This window comes from Melanotaenia boesemani, chromosome 3 (assembly GCF_017639745.1).
Source record: "Melanotaenia boesemani isolate fMelBoe1 chromosome 3, fMelBoe1.pri, whole genome shotgun sequence".
Lineage (NCBI taxonomy): Eukaryota > Metazoa > Chordata > Actinopteri > Atheriniformes > Melanotaeniidae > Melanotaenia > Melanotaenia boesemani.
The window spans coordinates 15,757,586-15,772,796 of NC_055684.1; the positions used below are offsets into that span (position 1 = coordinate 15,757,586).

Genomic DNA, 15,211 nt, shown 5'->3' on the forward strand with positions numbered 1-15,211 from the left:
GGGATAAGAAGAAATCAGCCAGCAAATCAACCAAAACCGACATGGAGGATGGAGCAGCTACAGCGAGGCAGGAGGGTGGGGAGAGGACAGAACGATAGAGACAAAGAGAGAAGGTTGGGTGGGGAGGTAGAGTTGTATCCTGTAAGCAGTTTCTACGAAGCAACACCACCTACATCTACACGTCGGCAAGCAACATTCTTAAAAGCACCAGAGAAGGAGACCAATCACCCTTCACTGGCAACACGCCTCCCTCCAGTTTCAGCTCAGTCACTGGTTTATTAAAACCCAGCTGTGGATTCAAGACAAGAGTGAAATGTTTGGAAGAAAAGCTGATTTTTCATTAACTGAAAAAGCACAGCAGCTATAAATATAATCTAAAGATGAAGTGAAATATAATCCACAAATGAGGTGAAAAACTCTTCTGTGACATTTTGTTTCTGATGAAATGCTCTTCGTCTGACGAAAGGTAACACATTATCTGAAGTCTGAATGTGTTTAACTCAAGATCATTTAGGCTATTCATTCATTTAGTTACCTGCACCCTGACTTTTTCCTGCATGTGCTTTAGGTATCGTTCAATGAGGCATAATTTGCTGCACTAAAACTAACTAAAAAAAAAAAGACAACTCGACCAAAGTTGTAATGAGGAATAACTATTCTTGATAATTCAGGTGTCAGCTAAAACAAAGTTTATTGTTGTTTTTTTATTTACTACTACTACTGAGATTCAGGATCAGTAATGTGATCCTGAAAAGCAAAACAAAAGTTGAAGATGAGTAGAGATGCCTGATGAAGAATGGCTGAAGAGGAGGAAGAGCTGAGGCCAGGTGGGTGACAGACAGGAATGAAATAGGAAACGGATGAAGAGGGAAAATAAAGGAAGAGGCTGCTCCGCCTCGCTGATTTTCACACATCCAGACATTTCTGAGAGGTAGAAACAAACTAGCAGGTTATTTATAGGCTTATTATTGATCAGCTCTGGAAGAAAATGCAGTAACATCTACGATCATATGATGTCACCTCAGCGGTGATGGGTTTCTTTTGTTAGATTCAAACTACACTAGTGATTACAGATTTCTTGTCCCGTTAGGCAGCCAGCACTGGGTGGGATTAAGTCCCAGTCCAGTTCTGAGTGTTGTAAAGTTTAATGTAACATAGCTCCAGACGTCTTTATAACCAAACAACTGTAAAGGAAACCTTTTTGGTTTCAAAGCTCAACAAAAATAAAACTAAAGATTAGACAGTTTGCATAATTTTAAGTCTCCCCTGTGTGTGTGTGTGTGAACTCACAGAGCTGGTTTTATCCTGCAGCAGCTTCAGGCTGCTCCTACACTGCTCCAGCTCCTGGTGGATGTTCAGCTTCTCCTGCTCGGTTTTCTCGTAGCGCTGACGCAGGTCCAAGAGTTGCGACTGAGTGTCTTCGTACTGGAACACACAGCCACACAAACACCACTTTAAGATCATTTCTACAAACAAAGGGAACCAATTTATGGAAACGTCAGCTTCAAAGGACTTGTAACCTCTCTGCTGTTTACTTTGTAGCCGTTTCCGAAGAGCTAGTTTGTGTTTGAGACATGAGAGTAAAAACATTTTCTGACACTGAAAACGGCTACGTAAAGACACTTGCTAGAGTTAGTAGAAGCTAACGTGAGAGGCAGTACAAACATGTGGGTACCTCTTTCTGCAGTGTGTGTGTGCGGGCCTGGGCCTGGTCCAGCTGGTTCTTCAGTCGGCTTGCATCCTGTATGTGCTGATTCTCCAGAGAACCTAGTTTGCCCTGCAAAACCTCTTCCCTCTTCTCCAGAGACTCCAGACTGCTGCTTAGGACCAGACTCTGCTCCCTGGTGCTGCAAAAAAACAAATGCATTTCAAACATCTTCATCTTCATCTGTTTTAACCATGGAAAGCACTTTGTGCTGCATTTTTGTATGAAAAGTGCTCTATAAATAAAGACTGATTGATTGATTGATTGATTGAACTATACTATAACTATACCAGCATCTATAATTTGAAATATATCTATACCTTTAATTAGAAATATTTGTACAGTGAAAAGCAGCTTTAAGCTGCAGTCTTACTGCAGCTTACAAAGACAAAAAGGTACATGTAACCCACTCTCACTGAAAGGTATTACATTCAAAAGACTTTGGTGTATCTTATATTTAACCTTTAACCAGGAAAAGCCTCATTAAGAGTGTCCAAGACGGCAGCAACACAGTTAAACACATTTATAAACACAAACAACACACATTCAAATGGATTAATGTTTGTACACAGTAAAAACTAATTAAAACATCATGACAATAATGATATGCAAGTTACTCATATCAGTTTATTGAGACCCGGGTGTTTGTTTTTAACTGTCTGAGTATCCGTTTATTCTCATCTTGACCAGCTTTCTGACCCAGTAAGAAGGCCGTCTGCTGTGACTGATTCTCAATGCTGCACTCAAATAAAACGAGCTTCTCAGAGAAGCAAAAGGATGCCTCAGTCTGTGTGTACCACACACACACAATCAGTCCCAACATAAATTCATAAAGTGTTCAATGGAGCAGATGCTGATATAACATATGTAAGGTTGTTGCTTCACTAAATACAAGGTAATGTTTTGCTCTTTGACAAACAGCTACTGATATTTTATCCTGAGGAGTTTTGTGATGTGCTTCTATAAATGAAGGAAATCCTGCTGTTTTTTAAATCATCTGGTGCCTAAACTGCAAAACCCTGGAACATACTTGAAATGCACATCAGCCGGGAGACATTGAGGCATACCAAAGTGAGGCATTGCTAAACTCATTAAAGTTCTGTCAATGACACCATCACTTTATTGGAAATGCAGCTGACGCTCAGATAAAATCCTGCTGAGACCTCCTCCCTGATGAGAACGTGAGGTGATGTTTTATCTCCATGGAGAACAGAGCCTCAGTCTTTTAACTTGCTGACTGCTCAGACTGGTTCAGTCAGCCACCTGCCAACCTCGGCCTGACTCGGCTGAATCGAACATTTCCTCCCGTCAGTCTCAGCCTCTGCTGTTGTTTAATGCTGAACCCAAACTCTGAGCTTAACTTAGCTCAGTGCTTCTTTCTGCTGTCCAGAAACAAAACTAAAACATGTGTTCACAGCTGACACATAGATGTTATCCAGTATTTGTGATCACTTTCACAGTTCGTTGTGCTCCAGGATTCATAACATTAATCTTTAGATTAAGTTAATACTTTAGAAAGTAAGTATGACATTATTTGCATGTCGTACTTAATAATAATTTTCTTTTTACACTATCATTCAGATTTTATCTGTAATTTCTGGTCTAATGTTTTATATTCATTTGATATTTGGGCAATCAAAAAAACTTTGAAGCCTTTTGACAAGAACTAAATCTTAAAATGATCTGTGTTTGTATTTTTCTTCATCTGTGAAGTGTTTACAATTTTTAACCCAGGGATGTAATATTAGTACCTTCAAGTACAAATCTCATCAGCAGATGACATATTTTATAAATGTGACAGCAAGGTTTGCAGAGTATCTACCACTCCTGTTTACATGTGGATGTGTGGCCTGGCCAGACGGCTGTGGATACCTACGGATACATACCATACTCAGGTCAATACAATAAGGAGCATCAGTTATTTCCAATGTGTTATAAAGAAAACAGTGAATTCTACTGCATATTTTCTGCATCCCGCTCTACATCCTGCAAGCCATTTCCCCAAACATCCTCACCCACACTTACAGCTAGCAGGGCACATTAACCAGCAGAAAGCCCCCCAGCAATTATGTAAACAGATTGGATAAAATTGTCTAGACTTTCTCCTAAAAACCCTGATTGTAGGCTGAACAACTGACCTTCATTACGATATTATCCTGTGAAACATGCATATATGCCTAAACTAAAATAAATATCAGTCTCTATTTGCACATTTTAGGAAGTGATGTGATGTTTCAAAGCTGCTGAGCATTCATGCTCTGTGTATGTCAACAGCAATTCAAAGGGACTCTTACCGTCCTGGATACCTGCTCCATGTAGATGCTAACAGCTGCAGCTGAGTGAATGTTGGGGTGGTTGAAGTTAACGAGAGGAGCGATGAAAATGTGAACGTGGCTATTTACAACTATTTTGGTTGCAAGGGAGATGACACACTACAGATCCAGGTACTCTTCAAGACATAATAATAATAATGGATTAGATTTATATAGCGCTTTTCAAGGCACCCAAAGCGCTTTACATTGTGAATCCATTATTCATCCACTCCTCACTCATACCTGGTGATGGTAAGCTACGTGTGTAGCCACAGTTGCCCTGGGGCAAGCTGACGGAAACGTGGCTGCCAGTCTGCGCCTACGGCCTCTCCGACCATCACCGAACATTCATCCACACATTCATACACCAGCGATGCCAACAGTGGAGGCAAGGAGGGTTAAGTGTCTTGCCCAAGGACACAACAACAGATGACTGCGGGAGTGGGAATCATTGGACGACCTGCTCTACCGCCTGAGCCACTGCCGCCCCATAGCCAATATTTACCAACTATCAGGGGAAACAGTGAATCTCCACTGCCACCTACACTACAGCCACAAGAAGCAATACAAAGAGCTCCTAAAATCAAGTGCTAACGTTAGTAGCTACGTTTTGCTGGGTCAGGCAAAAGCAATAAAGTTAATAGATGTCCATGCATGAGAGTTCTGCGAGTGGAATTACGGATGAAAAATCGCAGTGGTATTGCATCTTTTCTGGATATTTTTGTGTTGCAGGTTCAGTAAAAGTATCAAACCTTTCTAACCAATCACAAAAACTGGCAAAATTCAAATAAACATAAACATGCCGACCTGCTCAGTTCAGCCTCCAGGTGCTGCAGTTTATCTGTGAGAGCTTTCCGCTCGGTTCTCAGGCTGTCACAGTCCTGCTGCAAACACACACATCGCTGCTGCAACGTAACACACTCCACTGAGAGACACACAGCAAGAAGGGGTGTACAGTTAGTTTCCATTAAAATCAGTCAGAATTATCAGCAAAACTATGCGTTTAGCTTTAGTTCATCTTCATAGACAAACACAAACTTCGCTCACCCTGCAGCTGGTTGGCAGTGTTCTGTTGCTCTTGCTGCTGTACAAAGGCCTCCTGAAGCCGTCCGATCTCTTCTTCATACTTGGCGGCAGTGGTTCTCCAGTGCTCCAGCTCAGAGCGTACGTTGCTCAGGTCTGCCTGCAGGGCGGCAATCTCACGTTCCCGCTCTGAGGTGGCTGCCTCCATGGCGTGTCGTAGGACGAGAATCTGGGGGGGGAAACACAATGTACAGATCAGTCATGTGACAGGGATTTACAACAAACGGACGGACATCGAGGCTTCCTCCGTAGAAGAGGATGTCTGGGTATTTTTTATGCAGTCCGTAAAAGTCGGGAAGAACTGGAAACGCTCAGACAGGAGTTAAGGAAGAGTCCATCAAAGGCTATTTTAGAGAAGAGTGAGGAGCAGATTTGTGGGTTTAGGAGGAACCAGAAGTTTGTTAGATGGTAAGTGAAAGGGAGTTGATGTGAGGTGCAACCAAAGCAGTACCTCCTCCTGGGCTGAGTAGAGCTCCTCTCTGGTGCTGCAGATGGTGCTCTCCCTCTGCTCCCTCAGTGCCTCCATGTCTGCCTGCAGCTTTCCAAGCTGAGCTATACACACACATGAAATCAGGGAGCACGTTAGCTTACAAGTACAAGTAGATAGCATATTTTTCAGTTTGTGTACTTACTCTGCAGGTACTGAATCTGTTTAGTCGACTCTTCAGTCAACTTAGAGTTACTCCTCCTCTCCTCTTCCAGCAGAGCTACAGGAAGGTGCAAAGTCATAATAACTACATTTTAGCACTCGATCTGAGACAAAAAAGTTACATTAAAGACAAATGGTGATTTTAAGTGGCACTACATTTCTACCATAAATCACACACTACTGGAGGTTTTCCACCAACATGTCCAGGAATTTCTATTTCCTGAAATTTATTTACGTCGTTTGTATTTCCACTTTACTGCAAAACTACAAAAAATGTATTATAAGCAGACTGATGTCACTAGTTGGTACAGTGGTCTGACCCACTTCAGCTGCTCTTGTCCCATCTTGTTTCAGTTTCTCTCACTTTTCCTGATCCTTGTTTGTGTGTGTGTGTCCTACATGTAGCTCTGCCAGCTTATGGACTTTTCATACACTGTTGTTTATGGTTGCCTACTTGGCTGTCGGCCAAGCAGGCAACCCTAAACAGGTTGGAATGTCGTCCTAAGTAAATACTCTCAAAAAAGCCTGGAACTTGTTGTCCGTCCACTTGTCATAGCTGCATTTTTCAAATGATCAAAATATGGACTGAAGTTTGTAGAAATAAAATAAACATATTTGCAGCCACAAACCTGGTTTATACACAGAAGTATGTTCGACCAATCAGAATTCTTTAACGCACAGCCCCACCCCTCAAGAACTCCGGGGAATCTGAAAAGTCCTACCACTCGATTATGTGTCGTTTATTTTCCCCATGGGAAAGTTTCATGGTAAAGGAAAGTGTTTGTTTTGTTTGTTTGTTTTTTTTTTTTTTTTTACAGTCAATAGAAATGACAGTTTTTGTTTTTTTTTACTTCTTTTTGTAAATCCTAGGTAAATGAAAAAAGTTCCTGTGGTGGAAAAGGGGCTTAAGGTTACCTTGTAACTCCAGACATTTTTGTTTGCCAGTATTTGCCAATTCCTGAGCCTCCAGAAGCTCTCTGTGAAGATGATGGATGACCTGCTCCGTGTCTCCAGGCTCTAAACCTGCTCGTTGTAACTCAACTACAAAACACACACGCACACACACACATACACACACACACACACACACAACAAACACAAAAATATTTTAACATATTCTTTTTAAGTTTCATGGGAAAGCCATGATAGGTGATGTATCATAATCTACCAATTAAAGTGAAAAATGAAGGAAACACCTACAGCCAGCTGCGTGACTGAACAGCTCCCCCTAGTGGACACTCAAGTGTGTATTAAAGTTGTTGCAGTTTTGCTCTTAAATTATTGTCCAGGTTTATGATCAGTTGTAGCAGAGGACAGTTAAAAATATGATGATACCTTTAAGCAGAGCTACTCTGTTCTGTGGTTCAATAAGCTCCTGGTCATCCATATTACCATCTGAAACATACAAACACATTTAGAAAAATCAAGTGTCTGATAAAACAGACACATGCAGACACACCAATGCACGAAGAACACTTCTGCTTTTTTTAAACTAAAAATTAATTTACATATTTTTGATTTTTATACATTTTATTTCTAGTCAGCTGATGAGTTTTTGAAAAAGTGTAACACAACTGGGTTAAAAGTAAAAAAAAAGTAAAATATATATATATATATATATATATATATATATATATATATATATATATATATATATATATATATATATATATACCCGCTGAATAAATCATGTTTATGGTGTATTCATTACACAGGAGGAGCTCCACACATAACAAATGCAGAATGATTTGATTTATGGGAGGTGTTTCCGCCAAACTTCTAATTATTCACTACTAGAAACACATTAAGGCAATTACAAAGTCAGCCTACTATCACCTTAAGAATATATCAAGGGTAAAAGATCTGATGTCTCAGCAAGACCTGGAAAAACTAGTCCATGCATTCATCTTTAGTCGGCTTGATTATTGTAACAGTGTTTTTACAGGTTCTACCTAAAAAATCAATTAGACACTTGCAGCTTATTCAGAACTCTGCTGCTCGAGTCCTAGGACTAAGAAAGTGGACCACATCAGTCCAGCTCTGAGGTCTTTACACTGGCTGCCTGTTTGTCAAAGAATAGATTTTAAGGTTCTGCTGCTGGTCTATAAAGCTGTGAATGGTTTAGGACCAAAATACATCAGTGACCTCTTGACCCAGTATGAACCTACCAAAACCCTCAGGTCATCTGGATCCAGTTTCTTATCAGTTCCCAGAGTCAAAACCAGACATGGAGAAGCTGCATTCAGCGTCTATGCTCCACATGTCTGGAACAAACTCCCAGAAAGCCTCAGATCAGCTGAAACACTTAGTTTATTTAAATCCAGGTTAAAGACCCACCTGTTCTCTGCTGCATTTCACTAGTTTTTATTTAGAAATCCAGATCTGCATTTGGTTCTTTTATGCTGAAATCTTAACTTTATTTCGTTATCTGAGCTTTTTCCTGCTGTTTTTATGTAATCAATTTTATCTTTTTTAATCTTTGTTTATCTTTCTTTGTTTTCTTTCCCTGCACCTTGCTGTAATGTTTTTATGTTTTATGTAAAGCACTTTGAATTGTCTTGTACATGAAATGTGCTATACAAATAAATTTGCCTTGCCTTACCTAACATCAGCTCAAAGTGAAACCTTAAATTAAAACTGATTTGTGACAAAAAAAAAAAAAAACACTACAGCAAAGCCTGACCTGTAAACGAAACACACTGACGTGAAAAACCATCTTTGTGTTTTTCTGACCTGACGTGTCGTCACTGCTGCGGTCTTTACTGGGACTCAGAGTGTCTGACATGTCCGACTCTTTGGCATCCATCTGATTCCCTGTGGACAAACATCCGCAGGACTCCAGTTAGCCCCTCACCTCAAACACACCTTATATCGTTTCAACCGGTGGGCATGTTTGTAACCATTTGTCCTCTACCTTTGAGTCGATCAGGACTTCCTAGCATGTCGTCCTCTGTCGTCTGGTTGTTCTGCAAGTGGGCGTCCATGACTTCTAAAATCATACATATAGACATCAGGGCCTGTGTTTTAGTTCGATCATCAGTGATGATAGGCAGTTATGAACAGCTTGATTTCTACAGAAGCAGAGAGAGCCTGCCTGTAAATATTCATTCTTTATGCCATCGTCTCATGAGCACAATTATTCAGTTATCAAAACAGCGAATCTTGTTTATCTGCTTACACTGACAAAGCAGTATTTGTATTTGTCAATGTGATAATGGGAAGTTTGAAAACCAGTGTTTTCTTCATTAACACCTGGTTTCACCATTCACTGTCATTGGCAGGAAGGGTGGGGAGGATCTATCACAGGAAGCCAAAGCTTGCATTAATTGTTTGTTGAACTTAGTTAGTAAAAGTCTGTTCTTGAGCACAGACGGCAGCATCTGTGGGCTTGATAATAGTTTGACCAAGTAAAAGGAAAAAAGAATTTACTTGACTTTATTGAAACATTTTTATTGAAATCTTTTACCTCAATAAATTAAGCCTTGTTATCTTGAGATAATGAGATTAATTTGATCTTGAGACGACAGTATTTTTTGAAGCACAGCCTGTCTTGGCTTCTGTAGTTGTCCCTGTGATTTAAATCTGATTATCGTCATCTGAACTGCTTCAGGATTAAAACATAAAATGTTTCATACAAACTTGAAGTTTATTTAAACTTACCATCAAAGTTGGCCAGTTTGTGAATGGAAGAACTTACAGTCTCCTTCAACTGTTTGACAGCTGCAGACAGAAAAAAAGAAAAACCAAAGAAATCAATAAGCAAATATTTTAAATTGGTTACCAAGCCCTAAACCTGGCCTTTAATCCATCATTTATTTGAACCAAACTCAGCAAATGGCCAGTGGCCAACTCAACACCCTGGTCAAACAGGAGCTAGGAGACATGCAGAAAGTTGGATTATGGGTTGGTCAGTACAAGTGGTAAATGTATTTCAGGGAAACTTGTTTTTCTTGTTCCTGCTGCCCTTACAAAGAGTTCACAGTGAAGCCACTGAATAATTAAAGAATCTGAAACTAAATTTACATAAAACACCATTGCTAAGATGAAAGTTTGGGGCCTGAAAGTTATGTTGTTGTTTTGGAGAATATTCACAAATAAATAACTAAAAGAGAAAAATGTAGACACAAGAAATGAAAAATACATATCTCTAAATATTTTTTTTTTTAAAAAGGATAGCGCTGACAATGTCTGTCTGACCCACTCTGATTGGCTATGCTGGCTGCCTGCATAAAAACCACAATAAAGAACCCCAATAATGAGCCTGATAAGCAAGAATTACTGGACAACAAGCAATGAGTAGTAACAGCCAGTTAGTGGTTGGTATTAGACACAGAGGCAGTGAAGAAAAGTTTTTATCAGCTTCATTTTTACATACTCCATACATCCCTTTAAAAAAGAATTAAAGAGCACAGCTAGAACTGTCTTAAAGAGAGATGGCCAAAGAAAAGAAATCTAATAGAAACTAGAATAAGGTCAAAATGCAGCATGCAGAGGGGAAAAAAGACACAATCTGCTTCAGAGATGGAAAGCAGTAGTAGTCAAGTTTGAAAGAAAGAAAGAAAAACAACACAGAAACATACTAACAGACCTCTCAAAGCAACAGCATAAACATCGTTCTGCAGGAACAAGTCATATGGCTGAGCAGCAAATATCCCCAGCAGGGAACTACAAAGGAAATCTGGTTTGTTCTAAAACTATGATCATGTCTGGCTCTGCAGTTATGGCCTTTCTTTAAATAGTTAAAACATGAAGATCGGATGCAGCATCAGAGTGACCATGTTCAGAGAGTGCCCTGGGGTTAAAAAAAAAAAAAAAAAAAAAGTAGGATCATCTCATGTGCATCTTACTAGCAGATAACTTTCACATAAATTCATTGTAGATCGTTAACATTGTTTCTGAAGAGAGATGCTGCTCCAGATATCTAAAAGCCTTTTTGAAAACCCTGTGCACAACAGACATTAAGTTGGCTCATTCACTGTATATGTGAGGAAGAAATCTGAGGTGAATTCCTCACAACCTGCTCCAACAAAACTGACACTACGTGAAAACACTGCATAGCTGCATTTAAAAAAATCTGAACTCTATGGAACTGTACAAATTGAGCTTGGGGTAAACACTGTTTACATATGGAGCACATGCAGAGCAACAGTCTGCTCGTAGCCCTGTTAAGGTCTTACTCAGCACTAATATTAAATACTACCTCCTGTGAGTTTGAAGGCATCTTGGGAAATCTAATGCTGCTTTACCATGCTGGCCTAGACTCCAGACTTGTCAGGTCAGGTATAATAACTGACTTTGGAATTTTAAGAACCCGATTACTTCTTGGGCTTGTTGTCACAGATTGTTTGGCTTGTTTCTGTTACAACATCATGCAGCGCCAGCTCAGAGAAGGAAGACTGGGACAGAATCAATGAAATATTATATTTACAACTCATGAACATAACTGGAATCCAGTCTTGTTCAGATTAAGGACAAAAATGGGAACATTGCTGCCTATGTACACATAAGCACTCTGTTGTACCTACTATCTACACTTTTCAGAAACACAAGTAGTGACAATTTTAAAAGCAAAGATAGAGATAGATAGATAGATAGATAGATAGATAGATAGATAGATAGATAGATAGATAGATAGATAGATAGATAGAGAGAGAGATAGATAGATAGAGATAGATAGAGATAGATAGAGAGATAGAGAGAGAGACAGAGAGAGAGACAGAGAGATAGATAGAGAGATAGATAGAGAGATAGATAGATAGATAGATAGATAGAGAGATAGATAGAGAGATAGATAGAGAGATAGATAGAGAGATAGATAGATAGAGAGATAGATAGATAGAGAGATAGATAGATAGAGAGATAGATAGATAGAGAGATAGATAGATAGATAGATAGAGAGAGAGATAGAGAGAGAGATAGAGAGATAGATAGAGAGATAGATAGAGAGATAGATAGAGAGATAGATAGAGAGATAGATAGAGAGATAGAGAGAGAGAGAGAGAGAGAGAGAGAGAGAGAGAGATAGATAGAGAGATAGATAGAGAGATAGAGAGATAGAGAGATAGAGAGATAGAGAGATAGATAGATAGATAGATAGATAGATAGATAGATAGATAGATAGATAGATAGATAGATAGATAGATAGATAGATAAAATCCAGGTTTCTTATGAATATCTGCTTGATAAACTGCTTCTGTCCACATGTTGACATCGAGGTAAGAAAGAGGCATTTTCATGTTTCATGAAAAACTCGTCAAAACGATCGTCTGTATTTGTCTTTTGAAACCCAGATATCCCACCCTTCCCCTAATGGTCTTCACAGAGAGCAGAAGCACTGGGTCAATTATGGAAGCAATTTGCAAACAGAGGCAAAAGGAAAAAAAATGGTTAAATATATGTTTAGGAAACAAATCACATTCATTATACAGGATATTGTGACAAATGCTAGAATTTTTACATTTTGAGAAAAAAGATAAAAGATTTTTACTCATCAGGTTTGACATTAAAAGCTTCATACTTTTTTAAACGATGTTAAATTAACAATATTAAATTATGTATCAGACTTGTTCTATTTTTTAATCAACCAATTTATTTATTTAAGGTTTTGCTTGTTTTGTTATTTTATGTTTTATTAGTTTTTTTGCCAATCTATTCTGGCCGCCACTGGCCTCTGCAGGAAGGTGATGAAGTTTATAGGGACAGTGTGTGTTTCTGTACACAGCAGGACTGGATGGTTTGTACTCACGCGGACACTCAATCAACTGTTGAATTCGAGTCGAGTCTCCTCCACTGTTGTTGACATGACAATTGTCTGATAGAAACACAGAGAACTGGTATTACTTTGACGACTGCCTGAGTGGAGCTGGGTATTTTTCTGATTTTATTGATTCTGCTCATCAATACCAGATGGTACTGGTTAACCTACACACAATATCACCATAGTAAAGAACTCCTAATTGTCTTTCACAAATGATCTCTTATAGAATAAAAATATAAATATGTGAATATTGATCATTTGAATACTGACCTTTCTATTAAAAGAAAATTAGATTTTCTGGAATAAATGAGCAGAATCAAGAAAACTTTGAGCACTCGATTCCTAGAAATTTGGAACAGATTCCATTTCAGAATCAGCTCAAAACCCAACCCCACATTTAATTTAAGACGAGTGAAGTCGCAGAGAAGAGGTTATGAAGGAGAAAGGACATACACATATAAACGGGTAGAAAGCATAGCAGTGCTGAGACATACAAAAACTATAAGGGCAGATAGACATTTGCCAAATGGAAAGGGCACAACTCAAAGCCACACAAAAGTGGTCATAATAGATAAAGTTTAAACACAGTAGTTCTGTAATCACCACAACAATAACTGCAGGGTGCAGACAGGCACGGATAAGAACAACCTTTTAGTCAAACCACATCACAAAATATAAAACTAGCCAGCTCACAGCTCAACAAGTCCTGTTTTTATGGAAAAATCAGGAAAGCTTTTGTTGCATCTGAGCACAGTCACTTAGAACTCAAACAAAAATACTTGTCTTTGCAAACCATCGTCAGGATGTAAACTTTGAGTTTATTTCTCCACACAATAAAAAAGGCTATTAAATCTCTGCAGAAAAACCATGGACCGCAATGTGAAACTGGCTGAAAAATCAACACGTTATATTTTCTCCAGATAAGCAGTAAATTTAAACCAAACTTATTAGTTTTAAGAAAAGAATATTCTTCCAGATCTTAAAATAATTCAAGCCTGTAATAACCTGTAATGATAACTGCAAAAACCTGTAATGTACTTGCCATTTAATGAAGAAGGTTCCTGGTTTAAGCCCTAGCATGCCCTCAGTCAGGTGTCCAAATAACCTTGTGTACAATATATCACAATATCGAACTGTGTTTAAGTCGTTCAAGTCACTTTGGATAAAGTTCAGGAGAAAGTGAAGTTTAACAGAAAGACCTGATAAATCTGATAAAATGATGGCGTAGCCAGCGATCAGAGAGCTCCCAGTCTGGAGAAGAAGCTAAAAGCAAGGGGTGATACCAGAGTTTTGTAAGGGGTCGTGTCAGGCTTGTTGATTAGCTAACTGCTGGGAATTATTTTTGCAAAGCTTTGAAGGATAGTACACGTTTCTTCTTTTAAAACCTTTTCACTCATTTTTACTGTGTTGTAGTTAGTATCTTCTAATTAACCAGACAGAATTATCAGTCCGTTTATCAGCAGAAGAAAACGCTGCACGACCACCATACATGCAGTGACACAAAACAGCACAACCATAAATCCCACTAGAAAGGTGTCCTAGAAAATAACTGAAAGGAAAAAAGTGACATGATTTTAAAATCAATATATATCATTTGCTTGAATAAAGATCAATTTCTGTTCTCCCATTCTGAGTTGCCATAAGCTATTTATTACACCTGTTTTTGTTTGTTTTATCTCACATATGTGTATATCTGCAAAGTTCTCATCACCTGCAGACCAAAGGACGAGGATATTTTTAAATGGAGAACAAACAAACATGCATCCCTCCAAGACCAAACTGTGCAGAGAAGTTGTCATGGGGATCGAAAGCTGACCGGCTAAACATCTGCTTCAAACCAGAAAAAGAAGCGGCCTCATCAGAGGTCACCCAGTGAAAGGAAAGTGTGAAAAACAAAAGAAGTTTTATGACTCGATATAGTTTTAGTTAAATTCAGTCAATTCAAAAATGTTAATCATTTTTTTTTTCACCTGGCTCTACAAAGTAGCAGGAATGGAGAGATTCACCGATGTGAACCGGTGGTGCGACGCGACTGCACTGGTAGCATTGGATACAGCTGCCGGCTAAATGCAATGTTTCTATCTTAGGATGTCCGCATCGGTAAAAACAAATCAAATCAAATTTTATTTAGGTGTTTACATCCACGTTTACATCCATTAATACATAGTTTATCTTCTCTGCACCTGTGTTTTCGAGGTGAATAGAACACAGCGTTAGCTTTTGTTGTTTCCTTATTAAAACATTCGGGAGCTGGGTGGTGCAGCCACAGTTAGAACACAGCAAACATGGCGGGACGCAAAAGAACAGGTGAGGAAGAGATATTCAGCATATGCATGTTTTATATGATTATATATGATTTTATATGATTTATTGTTTGTTAGGAATAAAATATTCTCTGTACCATGTTGAACCTTTTTTTTAAGTTGGATTTATTGGTTTGCTTTATAGAAAAAAATCAAGCATTAAATACATCCTTCATAGGGAAAGAGAGAACAAATAATTACGATGTTACATAGAAACCAGATGTGGGCTTTAAATTCTTTGTGTTGTGTTGAATCGTTTTAAATCGCATCAAACTGATTCGCACCGTATAAAGCCGAATTGTTTTAAAATCATTAATGAATCGCATTACATCGTATCGGCAGGGGGCTTCACTGTTTCGTTAATGTTTCGTATAGCTGGCAGCGTATCGAGATGCGTATCAA

The 15,211-nt window shown here is 38.7% G+C and overlaps 1 protein-coding gene across 10 annotated transcripts in view; it reads right to left on the reverse strand.

The window, feature by feature from the left end:
* slmapa (sarcolemma associated protein a) overlaps positions 1-15,211 on the reverse strand; it is a 71,237-nt gene that overhangs the window by 6,539 nt on the left and 49,487 nt on the right. For 7 of the 10 annotated variants that reach the window (XM_041979876.1, XM_041979875.1, XM_041979872.1 and 4 more), the window contains 12 exons: positions 12,495-12,560; positions 9,410-9,469; positions 8,664-8,738; positions 8,483-8,563; positions 7,085-7,144; positions 6,665-6,790; positions 5,733-5,807; positions 5,552-5,652; positions 5,065-5,269; positions 4,825-4,942; positions 1,676-1,847; positions 1,291-1,425 (listed from right to left, as the gene is read on the reverse strand). In XM_041979876.1, the coding sequence (XP_041835810.1) occupies positions 1,291-1,425; positions 1,676-1,847; positions 4,825-4,942; positions 5,065-5,269; positions 5,552-5,652; positions 5,733-5,807; positions 6,665-6,790; positions 7,085-7,144; positions 8,483-8,563; positions 8,664-8,738; positions 9,410-9,469; positions 12,495-12,560 (1,274 nt within the window). The remainder of the gene's footprint in view (positions 1-1,290; positions 1,426-1,675; positions 1,848-4,824; positions 4,943-5,064; positions 5,270-5,551; positions 5,653-5,732; positions 5,808-6,664; positions 6,791-7,084; positions 7,145-8,482; positions 8,564-8,663; positions 8,739-9,409; positions 9,470-12,494; positions 12,561-15,211) is intronic. The other 3 variants (XM_041979877.1, XM_041979879.1, XM_041979880.1) reach the window with 1 other exon arrangement.